The sequence below is a fragment of the Vigna angularis genome, chromosome 9 (assembly GCF_016808095.1).
Source record: "Vigna angularis cultivar LongXiaoDou No.4 chromosome 9, ASM1680809v1, whole genome shotgun sequence".
NCBI classification, from domain to species: domain Eukaryota; kingdom Viridiplantae; phylum Streptophyta; class Magnoliopsida; order Fabales; family Fabaceae; genus Vigna; species Vigna angularis.
The window spans coordinates 3,169,958-3,189,388 of record NC_068978.1 but is presented as its reverse complement, the minus strand read 5'-3'; the positions used below and the strand labels follow the sequence as shown (position 1 = coordinate 3,189,388).

General features: G+C 30.8%; 2 protein-coding genes across 7 annotated transcripts; one reads left to right on the top strand and one right to left on the bottom strand.

Annotated features, from left to right (window-relative positions):
* The first annotated feature begins 4,162 nt into the window (after positions 1-4,162).
* LOC108319319 (protein ELF4-LIKE 4) lies at positions 4,163-5,812 on the top strand. Of its 6 annotated transcripts, none has more exons than XM_017550417.2 (3): positions 4,163-4,471; positions 5,020-5,073; positions 5,175-5,812. In XM_017550417.2, the coding sequence occupies exon 3, from the start codon at positions 5,210-5,212 to the stop codon at positions 5,552-5,554; it is 345 nt and encodes a 114-aa protein (XP_017405906.1). In that variant the 5' UTR covers positions 4,163-4,471; positions 5,020-5,073; positions 5,175-5,209; the 3' UTR covers positions 5,555-5,812. The 6 variants fall into 6 exon arrangements, with proteins under 6 accessions (XP_017405906.1, XP_052724816.1, XP_017405908.1 ...); XM_052868856.1 differs by having other exon boundaries at positions 5,162-5,812; XM_017550419.2 differs by lacking the exon at positions 5,020-5,073 and having other exon boundaries at positions 5,162-5,812.
* A 4,633-nt stretch (positions 5,813-10,445) lies between these two features.
* On the bottom strand, positions 10,446-17,284 carry LOC108319305 (developmentally-regulated G-protein 2). The gene is made up of 12 exons (XM_017550397.2): positions 17,156-17,284; positions 16,991-17,072; positions 16,716-16,783; positions 15,409-15,485; positions 15,001-15,181; positions 12,934-12,990; positions 12,278-12,352; positions 12,027-12,146; positions 11,588-11,758; positions 11,357-11,470; positions 11,061-11,231; positions 10,446-10,868 (listed from the first exon to the last, which is right to left on the bottom strand). The coding sequence occupies exons 2-12, from the start codon at positions 17,058-17,060 to the stop codon at positions 10,773-10,775; spliced, it is 1,200 nt and encodes a 399-aa protein (XP_017405886.1). The 5' UTR covers positions 17,061-17,072; positions 17,156-17,284; the 3' UTR covers positions 10,446-10,772.
* Positions 17,285-19,431: the final 2,147 nt, after the last annotated feature.

Below are 19,431 nucleotides of genomic sequence, written 5' to 3'. Positions count from 1 at the left end.
TACCATTATTATTATTATTATTATTATTATTAATAATAATATCACACATTATATTATGTAATCAAGATAAAAATGAAGGTAGCAATGAAAATAGTATTAATTTTTTTTTCTCATTTCTACATATACAATAAATTAAGTAGAGTAGCAGATAGAAAATGTAAATGAAATGGTGGTACAATATAGACAAGGGCACGTGTTTGGAGTGACCTTATCTGGCGGCTACCTTATTATTTGTTAACGAGGTGACGGCACATGGCACGGCGCGTGCACTATCTTCAACTTCAATCTCACAAACCTAGAAATTTTATAGACTGCTTCATCTTCGTACTTCTGAATTTTACGTTAGATTTTTAGGCATGCTATGTTCTCAAATATAATATTAATGTTTCTCTGTCTATCTCATTAGGTTGGCTGTATAATAATTATACACTACTTTTTTTGTTGTTTGCGTTGTTATCCCAATAATAAAACATATTTTCATACGTATTTTTAAAATGAAAAAAAAAAATCATTTTCAAACCAACCAAGTTCTGATCAGCGAAATTCACGATGCAATGTATCACGTGCAGAATCTAAACTTAAAAACTAAAGAGAATGATCAGCAACTGAGAAAATCATGGCATGAAGCTACTTCCAAATCTCATGGCAGTCTAAGATCTTGAATCAATCAGAATTCTCATGAGAGATTTTTCTAAAATAGAACTATTGAACTCAAACCATACGTGGACATTCAACATGTTGTATGTTTGGTAAAGGTATATGTCATTCTAATTTAGTGAGAACAGATATTATACTACTTAAAATAGAGAATTTGACTTCTATAAAAGAACATGAATGATATTGTTTCAACGAAAAGATATATACTGAAAAGTGTGTATACCTTTTCTATATATATCACATTGATGTTAAAATAAATATTTCTAAAATCACAAAAAGATTAAGAAAAAAATAATAGATGAGGTTCAGTTTGGGTAGTGAAGCCTAACCTAAGGTCCTTAAAATAGGATTTGTTTGGTGGTGAATAATATAAATGCTGTGCAACAATGAGAGTGAGAGGTGCTTAAATATGGTAAAAAAAATAACTTCTTGAAGTAGGATCTTCAACAACTTTCATCTCTTTCTCTTCTTCTTTTACAATCATATCATTACTTTTTCATGAAAAATCTCTCCTACCATATAAAAAAAAGTTCGTGTAACCTCAACTTGATGAAGCAAACACCATAAAAAAAAAAAAGAGATAAGTTGGCTCCCCTAAAATATACATTGTTATTGGTTAAATGGAAAAGATATAATTTGTGTGTGTGTTTTTATGTTTTATTTATAGAGATTAATGGAGTTGACAATCATTTCTAGCAAACTAAAGCCACTGTAAAAGAAAAAAACCTACTAGTAACGGGATAAAGTATCTTAAGAAATCAAAGTTAGAAGGGAGGAGTTAAAAGAAATATATATTACTATTCTTTATTTTTTTTAAAAATGAAATAAATAAAATGATAAAATATATCATAAGTTTAATGTTGCAATAATTAGGAATGATAAAAATACTCATGTTTGTGGTTATCCGAATAGTTGGTATCCATATATATTTATTATCCGTAGATAGTGAGTAATAGATATTTTATCACACATTTATAAATAGATTGAGTACGAGTATCATACTACATGTATCCACATATATCTACTATCGATAAAAAATAAAATAAAATTTTAATTTATATTTTATTAAGTTAAATTAAATTTAATCTATATTTTATTAAGTTAATTTAATTCATATTATATTTTATATTTTTTTGTAATTTTATTTGGATTTTATTTTAAAAATTTATAAAATATTTATTTATTTTTAAATATTTACATATATCTATAAATATGAACGAATTTTAATACCTATGTATATTTTTTAAACAGATATCCAATAAGTAATAAGTTAATTTTTTTTATTACAAACAGGTAGTGAGTAGACACTGTCCTGTACTCAATCTATTGTCATCGTAAGAATAATAATTTGTTTATTTTTAAGAACACTATACTCTCTTACTTCAAAGTAGACATAATATCTTCCTTCTTCATTTTTTTTCCTTTAAATAGTACTTACTTAATACTTAATAGTGTGGATTAGGTTACTTAGGACTTTTGGGTTCAATGGTGAGAAAAAGGGGAGGGAGGACAAATTTTTTAATTAAATGTTATGTTTGGTTAAGAAGAGAGAAGGCAATAATAGTTATGTTAATTGATATTCTCATTAGAATGTTTTAAAAGAAAAAGTAAAAATATATAGCAAAATATTTCATATTTTTTCCATTATTAATAAATAAAAGTTATAATTGTAAAAAATTTAAAATTTAAATATTTAAAATAGGGTTTTTTTTTCTTTCTGCACTTATGTAGTGTTTTTTTAGTGAAAAATATTAAAAATATTTCTTTATACGGTTTTGTGCGAAAGACTCAAATGATCAGGAAAGTTTTTGGGTTGTAAAATTTGGATATTGTATTTTGGATCATATTATACAATATTTTGAATTATAAAATCAAAATATATATTTTTTATTTATTTTTTATTTGACTAATTCAAATTAATAATTTTTTTACCTCTTGAGTGGCCAATCTAAAAGTTTAGCTTTTATCAAAGTTTCCCGATTGTATTATTTAGAATATTATTTTTAAATTCTAAAATACACAATTAAAGAAATAATAAATTTACATATTCTCTTAAGGATAATCTAGAAGACTTACGGATTGGTCAATTTAGAAGACTTTGAGATCTTACAATTAAGAAAAAAAAAACACTCCAAATCAAAGACCCATACAAACAACAAAGGATCAAATGAAAAATTTCAAAAAGGTGTAGAAAGAAATTCAAGGGTGCAGAAAAAGGTTTCCAAATTTTCCTATTCTAAATAGTATAGGAAGCCGAAAGCCCAAAGATCGAAAATCCTACATAAATAGGATGCAATTTAATAGCCATGTTTGTGTCATTTAGTTTAACAAATGATAATTAATTAAAATTTAATGAATGGAAACTGTAGAATACTGAAGATGTATAAAAAATAACCCTTTTATTTATTTTTTAATAAATTATTATGTAATTTTTTATAATTTATTTTAATTTATTATATAACGTCACAGATAGCACTGCCTAACAAGATTCTTAATAAGTATATCTTTCTTTTTTTTTTAATATATTTTGTCAATACTTCTAATTCAATCTCAATTTTAAATTATTTTCACTGCTTTCTAAAAACAATTTTACAGTCACTCTCATTTTCCTACTACTTACGCTCACCCTCGCTAAAAAAGAAATCGAGAAATTATTTTTAATGCAATTTGTGTGATACTTTTACATCATTTTTCCTAAACATTTTTTTTTTGCAAATTTATTTTTATTTAAAAGAAAAGACTTTTACTTTGATAAAAAAATATTTTAATCATTATTACCACTAATACCATGTTATTAGAGTCAAAACTATTATAATTATTATGACTATTATTTTTCTTGTCATTATTATTCGTACAAGTCTTTACCTCCATAATTGCTAAAATCGTTACTACTACTATCTTATTATTATTGACATTGTTATCATATCAAGTACATTTCGATTATTGTTATTATTGGCGTCCATATCTAAAATTACTATTATCTACCTCTATTAACATTATCACTATTTCATCATCCTTTCTAGGTTGAAAAAATTGCATATAGCATAAATTATATTTTAGATTATAATAATTTGATTAAAATAATCTAATAAAAAAGAAGTTGATTTAACTTCAAGAGACTCCGCTAAATTTTGAAAATAATAATAAATAAATCATTAATCATCATAAATTTAAAATTGGTAGTAACTTTTGAAAATTTTGAACTTACACCAAAAAACATCCCAAACAAGATTTAACATAAACAAGTTAATTATTTGACAGTATTTTATCAATACTATAAATTTAAGACTAATATAACACATTGGTATAATTTTAATCTGTTTTCATAAGATTTGTCAATAAATATATACATATTTAAAATGATTTTTGATAAAAAAAAATAGCTGTAGAAGAAATCCGTGAAGGGAAAAGCAATACAGCAGTTAATAGACAAGAAGCATGAGGCATGTAAATGTGATGTTATATGTTACATGTGACACATGTGGTGTTGGCATAAGGCTTCGGTGTGGGGCAACTTGCAAGAGCAAACTTGTCTGTCTAAGTGCTGCGCTGTTCAGTTTGTGCCCACAACACACACTCACTGCGGTTGTTGTTGATGTAAACGAGGTTTTTATTTTAACGCTATCATATCATCCATCATCTCTTCTCCTTGTTTTTTTCTCCATCATTTCAGGGCCTTTCTTCGCTCCTCATATTCCATTCTTTCTTTTTCCCCTCAAAATATCTCTTTTCCTCTCAACCCCAACAAAATTCCAAACATTCCCCTCTCCTTTTCACGTCACTTACCACTACTGGGATGCTCCTCTTTCTCAAGGTGAGATCGCATTTCTGGGTTCTTCAAAAGTTTCCATCTTTTCGCTTCTGGGTCTGATGGGTCTGTTCGATTCAGCCTTCAACTCTGTTTAATTTAAATTGTACAACTCAACCTATTATATATACATATTTATTTATACTGGGTCGTGTTATTTTATTGGAAGGCGAAGAAGACTTATTGATATTGACTTGGCTCTTGGGATTCCCACTACTAGGGTGGTTAGGTGCTTGTTTGTGTTGTGTTGTGTGTGTCACTGTGTCCTCCTCTGTACCCTCTTGATTTCATTGGTAACAGTAAAAGCAAAAGGTTCTTTCTTGTGGAAAAGGGTCCCTTGCTTTAGGGCTGTGAGAGAGAAAAAAGTATTTCTTCTTGATGATGTCTTTTGATGGGTCTCTGGAATCTTATGCAAACCCTTCCTTCCATTTTGGTTGCTTGCTTAGGAGATAGAGGAATGAATAGGGAAAAGTATGCTTGTTGTTGATCATTGTGTTTCCCAAAATTCCTGTTCCAACTGGATCAACTTTTTAAATTCCTTTTCTCCTCTGCAGTCAGGTAGATTAAGCATCCTATTCCTATCTGATTGTCTCTTGTATTTTAATTTTGTAAGAATTCTCACACCCTTTTGTCTCTTTTTCTTCTTCATGTATTGATCAGGGTTTTAAGTTTTGGCTTTTCATTCACTTGTTATAGTTATTTTTTGCAGGGTTATTTGTTAACTGAATCCTTGGTTTAATTGAGATGGACGGTGATATATTTGGAGAGCTAGGCAATTCAACACAAGTAGATAGCAGGCTTTTACAGGTATTTCAGAAGAGCTTATTGCAAGCTCAAGACATTTTGAATCAGAACCGGTTGCTGATCAATGAGATAAACCAAAACCAGGAGTCCAAGATGCCTGATAATCTAAGTAGAAATGTGGGTTTGATCAGAGAACTCAATAGCAATATCAGAAGGGTGGTTGATCTCTATGCTGATCTTTCTAACTCCTTTACCAAGTCCAGAGAAGCTTCTTCTGAAGGGGACTCCAGTGGGACTTTGAAGTCTGATGGAAAAGTCAACCAGAAGAGAATTAGATCCAGCTAATTGATTGAATTTGATCTTTCTTGTAATCAACAAGTTTATTCTGATTCTGGAAGGAATTTGTTCGGTAGAACTGAGTAACATCCTCTAAAGTTATTTTTGTGCCAAGTCTTCCATATTGGGTTTATGTTTAGAGGGCCAGAGATTTAGTTAATCATTTGATCTATGAAAGTAGCATCAATTTGAGGACCATACAATTGTGATTTTGTGTAACTCTGTTAACTTGGTGAAATGAAGCATGTTCACGGACCATTTAGTCAAGTTTCCCAGCTTGAACTTTTTAGATCTCACTGATATTGATATTTAGTGGTAAATTTTGGAGTATTATTCATTTGTTCTGCATGTTAATCGTTTGATGAGTTGCTGTTACTTGATTTCCTCGTGGATATTTGATACCTGAGATCCAATTACTAATTTACTGCTTGATTAATGTCATCATATGTTGATGATTGTGGTCTTTAACCAACACACTACAAGGATTAAAATCTAGAAATTTTGTGGTGGTCTTTTATCACTTCATAATGATTTGCTCATTTGTTCTCCTCAGATTCATCATGTCTGGAGAAGCAAGAGCATGTTCAATAGTATTAATGAATAACAACTTTTTGAGATGTTTGGTGGTGTGGAAAGAAAGCCACCATAGATGATTTACTGGATTCTGTTCACCAAACAAGACTAAGACTAGCCTTTGGGTTTACATCCTAATCACATGAAATATTATTGGAATTCTTCTACAGGAACACTTTTGGGTTTTGGGTGGACTTATGATGTTATTGACATAATGGTTGCAGTAAGAATACTAGAATAAGCAAATGTGGCATTCTACCAAACATGAAAAAGTAGCAATAATTAACTTGAAAGTCTTCCTTCGGAGGCTCATCTGATCCTGAGAGCTTAGGATCCATCCACACACGATCTTTTTTTAGATAAAGAGCTTTATGACAGAGAGTTAAAGAAAGAACTTTAATGTAATTCAAATAAGATTTTAATTCTCTTTAGTCTTAGTCTTTATTATCCCTCTGATTCAAGTATATCAGATTTTCTTTTATTTCATTATTATCTTTAGTTACTAAAATAAAAGGAATAGTTAAAGCATACATTCTTACTTTTTTTTGTTTTAAAAACTATCATCTAGACAAATGCACTGTAATCAACAATCAACTTTTCATCTAAAATTTAACATATTTTGAAAGAAGAAACAGTTAAAAGATTATTATTTTTTCATTCTCTTATTTTGCTTGTCTGTTTCTATTCAAATATTCAGATAAAACTGTAGAAAATGGAACAGTATTTTAAACTGATGACTAATAATAAACATGTGACAGTAGGATGTAAACTTTCTCATACCAGACATTCAAACTTAGGAGTAACAGATTGATATCTCATGTCAAATGACAGGTCTTACAATCAATGGCAGAGCATTTTCTTTTTTCCCTTTTGTTTGTCTACTTCAAAAGAAACCAGATTTTGTATTGAAACTAGTTTTACCTTTCTAAATAACATTCATTATTTTTATTTTTCTTATTTATAATAATTATGTAATACATTTAAGGATTAGAAACATAATTAAAAAGAAAAAAAAAATTGAGTATTATACTTTTTAAGCAGATAATAGAACAGAAGCCAAACCTCAATTGTTTTTATTATCATCCTTTGATTACAAAGAAATGTTTACCTCAATATAAACATTGACCTTTGTTATACAGATTGTGAAGATAAATTTATAATTTTAATTAAAAAAATTTTAAAAATAATTGTGTAGGCAGGGTCTAATAACTTAAAGTTGTAGTGTGGTCCAAAAAAATACTCATATAGTATTAGTATTTGTTAAAAAAAAAAACTAAAATTCATTCTATTTTCAGACTACCAACAACTTCAGAGTTTTGTGCTTGTTGTTGCCTGCATTAATCTGTATCTTTTACTAAAATATAAAAAATAATTTTCCCAAATTTAGAAAACAGGCTTAATGTTCTATATGAAGCTAATGATCCATCTAGTAATACACGAATAAAATTTATCCCAACAAAAATTTGTGTATATATTTTGTTCTGATTGTTATAATTTACATATCAATATATCTGAGCAATAAGTCGTGTACATAATCATATTTAGATAAAATTGGGAGACAGAAAATTAAACTTAAGTAAAATAAAAATTTGTAGATAAATTTAAAAAAAATGTTTTACAGAACTTTGAGATATAAGAGAAATATTTTTTAATAATTTGGAAACTTCAAATAAGATTTTAAAATTCAAAATAATCAACACAAACGTATGAAAAGTCTCTTTCAATTAGGTAGCTTAAATCTGTATAACATTAAATTATTTAAAGATTTAAAGAAAAGGAGTGGTTAAAATTTGACCAATAAATTTGGAGTAGATTTTTTGCATTATTAAAACTTTAATATTTGACTTTATTGTTAGATTCGTTGCAAGTTGTTTTGAACCGTTTCTTGCAGAACTGAAACTCTTGCTTTTTAGTTTTATTTTTCTGTTATTAGCTTTTTGCTCTAATTAAAATTGGCTTTTAAGAGGTTGTGAAGATCCTCAAAATTTCAAACTTATTTTAAAACTTAAATAAGATTGCAATGCACTTTTATTATTAATTAAATATTCTATAAAGATCATTCCATTATTTTCAAATAGTTATTAGAATTTGGTTATACTTTTTCATCTTTTTAAATACTATATTGAGACGACTTCTTTCGATTTTTCTTCTATTCTTCTTTTGAGTCGGCAATGACTAGAACTGCAGCTATTTTTGTTTTTCTGATACCATACTTCTTTATAATGTGGTTTTGCTAGTGTAATTAAAATTAGATGATAAAAAAAAATCGTATATAGTAAAATTTGTGACAGATATTAAATAATGATTGGTGATATTTAATTACTCAGGTGGATAAAAGATTACATTCTTTAATTTCCCCAAATTTCATACATGATGTCTTCTTTAAGAATTACTTTTGATAATATAACATTTGTAATGGGACATTGTTGTCCAATATAAGTTACAACAATTTTTATAATATATTTGTAATATATATTATACATTTTTATTAAGAATTACAAAAATATTTAATAGACTTGAAACCCTTTCTATAAATATATTTGCATCCATTACAAAATTTTGAATTATGGTATATAATAAAGTTACTATAATCTATTTTAACACTAATTATTTTTCTTCTAGGTAAATTATACCACCAACTTTTTAATTGATCCATGAAATATTACACTTATGATTGTATATACGTGAGAACTTAGAAATTAATCAAGAACAAATGATTTTATGGGATAAGTTAGTAATTTTTTTTTATTATTAGAATTGAGCCAAAAATAGAAAGTAACATTTACTAGGTCTTCTTCACACATTGTACATAAAATTGTACAAAATAAATTTTGTACAAAGTTTATTTTTACGATTTTTTTTTCACACATAGAGTAAACTTATATTGGTACAAAATTTATAGGTAAAAGTTGTAAAGTTAATTATATCTAAAGGAACATCATCGTATTGGTTTGTGTGAGATGTATTGATAAAATAAGATTATTACAACTCTATTAATCCTTAAAATCAAATAGAGAAAAAATGTTAGTTGTAAGAGTCGATGAAATTCTTATAAAGTATTTGCAATAGTCAAACTCATTAGAAGTAGAATTTACTCTTTAGTCAATACATCAGTTACAGAGAAGAGATTATGAATCGTAAATATTGTTTTGTATAGACAATGCTATGAATTTAATATTAATGATAACAAATAATAAGTTTGGATGATGACTATGTGTGATTTAAATTTTAATTATTATTTTAATTTATTTAAAACTTGTAAGATTCAAATTATCTCTAGCTTACCTATGGGTTTTGTTTTGATATTATTGTTGATATATTATGACAGTGAATTTTCACAAGAGTATAGAATAACGTAGGTGATATACACGAGTAGCTATTTTGTTTTGCCAAATGCTACTATAGTATAGGTGCATTTCATTTAATAGTACTGTTAATACTATTTTTGAGCTGTTACAGTATTAATTTCATAATATTCTAAGGTGTTCACAAACAACTATTCTAAACTTAAACTTTCTAAATTTCTTTTAATATTTTCAATGTCTAATTCAACATCACTCCTAAATCTTATGGCTTAAAGCTATTTTGGGAAAAATAGTTTAGTTTATATATTGGTTTTAAGGGGACATAATATCATATTTAATTTTTAAAACCTCAATATATCTATGCAATTTTTTTCTATTTTAATTAACTTTTTTGGACATAAGGTCTAAAACATTATTCGAATAATTTAGTTATTGATTCACGTTTTTTTTTATTACAACTTTTTCTTCACCAACTAAATCTTTAAAAGGTTGTTCCTACTACTAAACGATAACACTTCTGTAATTTTATTGTTCAGAGTTTACCAAAATGTTATTATTTTTTTTTTCTAAAGAGATTATTCTTTTCTATTATTAATAGGTAGATTAAATTATTTATTGTACAACAATCTAAAAAACCAATCAAAGAATATGTTAGGTTTCTTATCTTTATAAGTCTTAAGATTAAGAAAAACTAACTATAATGTCCATTTTACTAAGCTAGAAAGTCCATTTTACTAGTCTCTTCAAGGGTTTCATTTTTCTCTTTGTTTTTATTTAACAAACCATAGTTCCTCGAACTTGACTCATTTTGCCATCCTTATGACTAACTTTTTTAGGCACTTGAACTCTATATTTTATTACATTTACTTCGTTTATTTTAGGTAACTTAAAATTATAATTAATCTTATATACGTAATAGTAAATTAATGTATACTTTCATCTAAAGTTTCATAAAAATATTTTATAACTAATTTTATCTTAAATGTTATCACGTATTAATTATAAAAATGAAACTTCAGATCTCATCAGAAAATAACACCAACAGTACCTATAGTCCTACATCTAATTATTATCCATAATCAAAACAATGCAAAAATTGTTAAGATGCAGTGCCCGTTTCCTTTACTTTCTGCTTCTCTTCAAGTCATAGACGCACACTTCATAATAGACAAAAACTATTTTTTCAGGGGAGGGGTGGTGTTACAACACTTGGGTGGCAAAAAACATAGGAAAATTCAACCCTATGTTGGAGGAGCTATCACCTTTGATTTGGATGTATCATCAACTCTGGTCATTTTTCCCATCCACCAGGCAAATCAATGAAATCACAGGTAGTCTCACATAACACATTATGTCTTCAGTGGTGCCTTCTTCTCTCTGTCAGATATCCGAGCAGGTGCATTGGAATGTGATTTAAATCTTCCCCTTCCTCCCTCCTCCTTTTCCTGAACAATACATAGATACACGCATATTATGTACTTACACATACAGACACACATATACATATTATAATGTCACATTTAATCTCTCAACAACACAGATATACAGGTGTTTAGCGAGTAGCAATAACAGAATTTGAACAATGTTGAAGCATCAGTAAGACAGCAGAAAACAAGATGAAGGGTGGCTTTTCTTACCTTTTTCTTAACAATTTGAACCACATCTTCGTCACGAAGATTATGACTAAGACCGCAATGTTGTGGGTAGTGTCTTGCACTAGCACCCCAGACCAGAACATATTTGACATCCTTCACCAAACTTCTGTGAATATGGTTGCAAAAATCTTCTACAGTGCAGCCTCCTCTATCCTAAAACATATTTTGCCAGAGAAAGTGATATCTCTGATAGATTGCAGGATTAAAAAACATAGGAGCCAAAGGTTTTCAAGCTAGTTTAAATAGAATAAGGGACAGATAAAGATAATGCAACATACAGCAGAAAGAACCACAGGATCAGAGAAATCTGGTTGCTGGCCTTGTGGTTTTGTGTAAACTCTAACCAGACCCATTTCGTCCCACATCCTTGCAAGTAGTCTGTCTAAGTTCAGCTGAGAAAAAATAAATTGTGTTAGAAATATTGAAAGGGACAAAAAGAAAATAAAAACGGAATTGCTAAATCCTTATGGTATCTCATTCTTCTTCAGACAGTGAAAATGTTAACCCACCTTCAAATTGCAGCTAATGACAACAGAATTGGGTTGTCGAGCTAATCTGTCCACATCATCAATACCAATGACGTCTATCTTGTTGTACACATATACACACTTCATGTATTTTCGGTTTCCTTCAATGACATCTATGAGATCATCTACTGTAGCATCCTCACGGAAAAGGATCTGAAAGTCAAATTGTCAGTTAACTCCCTTTACATACGTTGGTAATAGAAATCCAATATCAATGAAATTATAGTAAATGTGGTAATTCACCAAAAAAAATAGTAATGGAAATTACAAAATTATCAACACGATGAGATTCCATCAGTGATATAAGTCAGTTAATCAAGACTAGCCTACACAATCTGATAATTACAACTGCATATGATCATATTGTTCCATGATTACAGGTCCGCAGAAGGAATTGCATACTTTAAAGTTTGAGGTATACCTCTGCATTGTGAATCTTGTACTCATGCAGGATCTGATAACACAGCTTCTCATCGACATGAGTCAAAGGCAAAGTGCTATTGAATGAAATGCCTCCCGTCTTTTTCTTTTTAAAATATATCTTCCAAGAAACATAAAGCTCCAAATTAATGAGAAAGTGATGACAAAAACATAAAAATCCAACTTGGTCCTATATGCTGTATATAATACATGTTTCATGACACATTCCAACATATTGGCACACAATCTTACCTGAGGTGGTCTCTTGTTTAATCGCAAGCCTACTGCTTCCAGCTCTTTGGTCAATATTTGCCTATGACCCTCACTCTGACACATTGGAAACACAAATAAAAGGTCATGGCTTGAAAATTGAAAGTTCTGAATTTCAAATTTAAACATAATTAATCTATCTAAACGTGACCGAATCAATTTTGCATGCAACATTAATTTATAGTGAGTAGACACACGAGCATTGTGGTATGCTGCTGTACCCTTTGCATGGTAGGAGGCCTTTTACAGGAATGAGAAGAAAAGAAAAAAATTGAAAATATGTAGAACTCACATTTATTATTCACTCCGTGGAACACAAGGTAGGAAACACTATGCATTATTATCTGACGTAATAGGATGGCAGAGAATTGCTAGTGAATATATATATACAAAGAAAAAATAAAAGTGGCAGTGCCAGTGAGCAAAATTGTATAATGAAAAAAGCAACTAGCTTAGTTCTCGGAGAACCTGTTGGGTATTTTAAATGATAATGTTTGAGCTAACACATTCCTAGCTACTTAGTATCTGTAGCTGAAATAATAGTTTGCTGCATTGACCCACATATCATTTTATCAACTAGAAATACTAACGACATAAAGAGAGAAAGACTGCACTAGAAAATGTAAAACGACACTTACTTTGGAAGCATCAAGAACCATCAGCACTATGTCTGAAGATTTAGCAACAGCAATAACCTGAGAGCACATTCAGAAAACAAAAATCCCACAATGTTAATAACAAGCCAAACAATACGTGAAAAGAACGTAGAGTCATTATATAAATTTGAAGTGTAACTCAATTCAGTAAAAACATTTTGCGAGATGAGAACTGCCTGAGTATTACAAACACTACTTTAGTCATATCTCCGGTTAATGTATGTTGGGATTTTCAGAATTTTTGGAAATATGAGAGATATAAGAACCATTGTATTATGTTAGTTATAGGAAATTATGGGCTTTGTATGGACGGGTTAACCTTTTCGTGACAATGGTATCAGAACCTTGCAATGAACCCAACTTACCGAGTTCAAACCTTGGGAACCTACTCCTACGATTGGGGGAGTCCTAAATTCAACAAGCTGCCAGGTGTCAGCTTCTGAAGGAAGGACGTTTGTTATAGGAAATTTTGGACCTTGTATGGACAGATTAACCTTTTTGTAAAACATATAAGTATAGTACGATTAACAATACAAATAGAACGATACGATTCAGCTACTCCGCAATATGAATTGTGGAATGAATCGTTTTTGCTCCCAAATCTTGCTTGAATCGAGAATCGCACGAATCATGATTCGATTCGCAATATTGGTCAATATGGGTTTCTAAACCAGGTCAGGTTGACCAGCCCAATTTGAAACCCTAATTTTCCTCCTTTTGTTTTTCCGCGCCCTTGTAACCGACTAAGGTTCATCTCTCTTTGAATCACGTTTCTCCTCTCTCGTCTCTCATCTCTCATTTTGCACACGCCAATGATTATCTGTTCATTTGTTCGCTGCGTTCATGCATCTAGCGTATGCAGTGCAGTGGTGGTTGCACGGTGGTGCAATGGTGGTGCAGTGGTTCTCTGTTCTGTGCAGGGAGGTTTCTCACGTTTTTGTGCAATGTTTTAGCTTTGTGTTGGTTATGCATTTGCTTCAAACATGGGTAAATCAAAAAGAGAGGTTGATATTACTTGGAACTATTTTGAAAGTATTCCACCAAATAGACTACAAGTTAAAGGCATCTTATGCAGCAACCACATTTTTTTTAAGGCTGTGTTGCTGAAATTGTGAAACTATGTGGTAAATACACATACATACAACCACTCTATTTGACTATGAGGTTGTTTGGTAATTAATTGTCTCTTTGCATATTTATATATCTTATATATTTAAGTATATGTTACATTTTTTTTTAATATTTATAAAATGTTTATGAATAGTACGATTCACAATACAATTCAAAATTTAAGCTCTCCGATACGGGATATGATTCGGAATCCGACTACCATGATAAGAAATATGTCATATGGAGGAACTTGTTATTCATGTACTATATAACCACCAGTCACCATCTCAGAAGTTGGTACCATAAAATGCTTCACCCAGCCTTTTGATCAACCACCCTCCACAGGTAGCATTTTTTGAGACATTGACAGCCAACTTTAATGGGCCACAATTAAGGAAGGTTAGGGGTGACTGCAATCAAGGGAACTTTCCAACATACACCCAAGGCGATAGACCTAAAGTGTGACATTAGATCTAAAGACAAGCTTTGATATCATCTTTAGATTAAGGACAATGTGTGTAATTCAACCCCACACAATTAATTGGCTTGTAATGTCAGGATAACCCAAGCCTTATAAACACTATAATAGCCATATCTCTTAATGTGGGATCTCAACCCCCTAGAGCTAACGTTTTGATGTTGCAATTTCCTATGCTTCATTAAACCTTTCTTGACAGAGACTTTGTAGGTAATCCTTCCCTATACGCTGGCAACCAATTCTAATAGGCTGCAAAAAAGTATACTCGGGGGTAATAGCAATTAAGACAACTCTCCAACACATCACATTCTGCTAAATAGACACTAGATACTTCGGTTTGCTGCCTTGGGAAATCTAACGGCAACACTATATGCATGTTGATTACCAATGAAAGGAAAAAAGAAAAAAATAAAACACTACCATATCCCTGGAATGATAGAAAACAGCAATATTAGTTTTACCTGTCTCCCTCGTCCCTTGCCTTCAGAAGCACCTTCAATAATTCCAGGAAGATCGAGTAACTGAATTTTAGTATCATTATAGTGTATAATCCCAGGAATACAGGTCAGAGTTGTGAACTCATAAGATGCAGCTTCAGAGTGTGTGCCCGTTAACATTGTCAAAAGAGTAGACTTCCCCACACTGGAGTACGGAAAGGTAAAAAATGGAAAGGGTTAGCACTAAGCAGTTTAACTAACCTAAATAAAGTGTAAGCAGATGCCTAAAACACGTATACACCCATCCAAATTATAATCATTCAAGGAAATGTAGCCCAATGCCAACTATATTCAACTAGATAATGGTAGTAAATAAAATAAAATACATCAATTAGTAAAACTAAAGGCAAAGGGATATTTTAGAAGGAAAACCTTGGAAATCCTATCAGCGCAACACGTCCATGGCCAAATTTTGTAACTTCAAATCCTTCTCCGCCTCCACTAGAACCCTATCACAGAATTTGATAATAAGATAGTATACCACAACTTACAAAAAATATTTACCAAGGAATAGCAAGCTGTGGCAGACACGACCATAAACCTAGGTATTTCGAAATACATAAATAAGAGATTCACTAACCAGATCCCAAGTAAACGATTCACTAACCAGGTTCCTAGTACAATAGTTATCATAAATCACAGTTGGTTAACATTGGAAGGAAGGGTACGTTTGAGTAAACTTTTTTATAAACACTTCTAAAAGAAAAAACTAAAAAGGAAAAACGAAATAAATATCTTCATAGGCTAAAACTAACTTATGCAAAACTTAATCTGTAGAAACTCTCTCATAGCTTCTCCAGAAGTCTGATTATTAACTTATACATAGGAAAATTTTAACTTGTGGAGAAGTTTATTTCATTTATTTTCATATTTCCTCCTACTACAAGCACTAACCAAAAAATATATACCAACAGACCTAAAGAGGATTACAAAACAAGATCTCCTAAAGAAGGAAAAAGGAAAAACATAAAAAAACAAACTGAAGCAAAAAATTGAAAAGGACGAATTGCTTAGTAAATTGATAAGAAAAATTCAACTAAGAATTGTTGTGCTAAGCTACCCGCAGATAGAAGTCAATAAAAAACTAGTTTCACTCAAAAGTTATGGGGCAGCTTCAGATAAAAGAATCCAGTATCACCTCTCCATCCATAAATACTATTTTCACACAAAAACAGAACATTACTATAAAATCTTATTCTTGTTCTTCCTACTGATGACTTCAAAATGAATAGATAGGAAGAATTCTGGAATCCAGAAAAATTCATTGCTTGTTAAGAAAAATGCAAGACTGGTGAAAACAAGACCAGAAAGGAAAGCCACCAATGGCCTCTCGCTGGGCATTTGTTACTGTTCTCTATTTAAACATGTATGCTAATGAATTGATGACAGCAGCATAAATTCTTCAGTAGCTCAACAGTAATACTAAAATAATAAAAGTATAAGCTATGTGCATTAAACTAGCAAAGGCTGAAATACTGTCATAACATAAAATTGGACTACGAACTTTCCCTCCTTTTCTAATCTACAAATTATAAAATCGACCTCACAATCCAAAAATAAGTTAAATACCTGATATCTAATGCTAAAATGTATAAAATCAATATCATATTGTTTTGGATTGTGAACCATATCAGGTGCAGCACCACAATTCGATATAAACAGTAACTACAAAAACGTACTTTCGGAGGCTCCAATAATTGTGTCCTTAGTTTTGCTATCTTCGCCTTGAGCTGCCCAAGATGATACTCTGCACGATACAAAAATCAAAGTACATTCATAATCACGAAAATACTAAACACACAAAGACGTAGAAAATAATCCGAACCCAAAATTAGACCACAAGGCCAAAGAATTATTTAAAAAGGTAAGAGAAAAAACAAAACACCCAGCAAGAAAACACTTTTTTCCGGGAATTCCACTAATCGAATGAAATCAGAGGATACTAACTGAGTACCTGTGGCTTTGTTTTTCTGGGTCCGAGCCATTTCGGCTTCAATTTCTTTGATCTTTTCAATAATACCCATTTTTATTTTCCGCTATAACCAACAAAAGAGTAATCAGCAAAGGTAAAGCAGAAGAATCAAACAAGAGAGAGAAACAAGGTACGATCTTAATTCACCGGAAAACACAGTCACAAGATGTCGTCGAAAACCCCCAGAGAGAGAAGAGTAGGTCTGAAAAAAGAAGATTGAATAATTATTTGAGGCCCATTTTTAACACCTTCTGATTGGGCCAATCTTTTTTTTTCAAAATTCTTATTGGACCAACGACCTTTAAATACTTTACGAAACAATTGGTCATTTCTTTCTGCAACCCAATTATTTCATGTGCACCTCATTGGAGAGGTTAAGAGATCAAATTGCCCCTTACCGCTGCCACTCCTTATGTGTATATGTGCGGTATTATGAATAAGCTTAAGAATAAAAAGATATTAGAGACTATATACTTTGGAAGTCATATTAAAAGAACCGGATTTTTAAATTACATAACATGATTTGAATTTTTTTTATAAATTAATGTTTCTTACATCAGATAATTCAAAAAATATTTTTTATATCAAAAAAATCATTTTACACAGTTAATTTTTTTTTAAATAAGAAATTTATCTTTATGGGATTCAGGAAAAAAAAATCATGTTAGTTGGAAAAGAAATTCCCTTTAACCATAAATCAAATCTTATCTTCATGACAATGATAAGAAGAAAAGAGAAAAAATGTTTCATATTTTGTTCTAGGTATAATCTTAATAATCTATATTTAATTCTCCTGTTTTTTCATTTTTTAAAATTTTTATGATGTTGATTTTATAATTTAGGAAAAGGAAGAATATACAATAGGCTTAATACCTCTTTTGGTCCTTCGAATGAGGGGTTGTGTTCAAAATGGTCCTACCTTTTTTAAAAAGAAACAAATTATCTCAAAGTTATGAAAAAACAGGTCAAGTTAATCTTTTTTGCGGCGTCAAAAATGTAACGGTGCAGTTGCCTCCCTGGACAAAACATAATGACTTGTCCAATTCATGTCATTGCATGGCAGTGTGAGGCTAAATGACGTGTTCAACGAGAGGGAGAGGGAGTTGCGCGAAAGGACGGGGACTGGTTCTGTGCTGCAGATTTTCTTCAACGAGAAGTTGATCGGAGGGTTGGTGGCACTGAACTCGCTGCGGAACAGCGGGGAGTTCGACCGGAGAGTGGCAGAGATGCTCGGCGGGAAGGCGACTAATGGGAACGCGCTATGGCCGTCGGTGTATGGGTTTCATTAAACGACACACAAACTGTCAGTAAGTAAAATTGCCTCATTCCAAAATGCCTCTCCAGGTGAAAATGATGAGCTTCCGCGTACTGACTTTGGAGTCTCCTTAACCCTAGCTTTAACAATCAAAGACCCCGGTTGGGTGATTTTTACGAGAGGGTTTGGCATTTTTTTATTCGCGATGAACTCCCGATTAGGGTTCCTAATTTGGGGTTTTCTGTCCTGTGATTAATTTTCATCTAAAATTTGGTTTTCGCAGGTTCTTGGTGGCTATTGATGAGGCTCGATTTGGGTTTCTTTAGGTCTTTGCGGTTTCTTGCAGGTTTCAAAGGAGGAGATTGGTGGAGGAGCTCGCCTTTTTGTTTTTGAGTTTTTTCGAAAGTCTGACAGAGAAGATGATGATGGTTTTTTAGTTTCGAGTGGCAAATGGAGGAGGAAAATGTGATCTAGATGTTAGGAAGAAGCTGGTAGCCTTAGCGATGGTATGAGGTGTTGACGGTGGCAGTTTGTGCCTCTAACGTTTCTAGAGGTGAAAGATGAAGCTTGTATGGTAAGCAATTTGTTTTTTTTTTAATTTAAAATTGACACGTTATATTACCTCAATGTGTCATGTATGAGAAAAAGATGACAACTCATTAAGTTTTTGCCACCGGTACATTTTTGACGCCGTAACTTGATTTATTTTTTCACAAGTTGGGATCATTTGTTATTTTTTAAGAAAGGTAGGACCATTTTGGAACATAACCCCTCTTTTAAGGGATCAAAAGAGGTATTAAACCTATATAATATTTGATTAGTTAAAATAAAAACAACACTATTTATTCTAGCATATAATTTTTTCCTTTAAATATCACACGATACAGAGGAAGAGAAATCATTAAATTAAATCAATGTAAAATTATAGTTTTATTATATTCTCCTAAATCATAAAAATTTATTAAAAATTCAATTGAAAGTTCCAACTTTGTATATGGTTACAAAAGAATATTCAATCATGATTCAAGTGAAATTATAACTAAGAAAATATTAACTATCTTCTAATAAAAACAACACAAAACAATCAAATAATAAAACTAATATATTTTATAATATATTTTTGGTAACAATTTAAAATATAACCTGGATCAACCTTAAACAAAGAATC

Bases quoted from the DNA above. Each gene is read 5' to 3' on its own strand.
- LOC108319319 (XM_017550419.2), top strand. From the start codon at position 5,210: ATGGACGGTGATATATTTGGAGAGCTAGGCAATTCAACACAAGTAGAT.
- LOC108319305 (XM_017550397.2), bottom strand. From the start codon at position 17,060: ATGGGTATTATTGAAAAGATCAAAGAAATTGAAGCCGAAATGGCTCGG. The intron at 15,486-16,715 runs GTACGTTTTTGT...ATTCTGTGATAG, and splicing joins AATTATTGGAGCCTCCGAAA to GGTTCTAGTGGAGGCGGAGA. The intron at 12,147-12,277 runs GTAAGATTGTGT...GTTTCTTGGAAG, and splicing joins TAAACAAGAGACCACCTCAG to ATATATTTTAAAAAGAAAAA.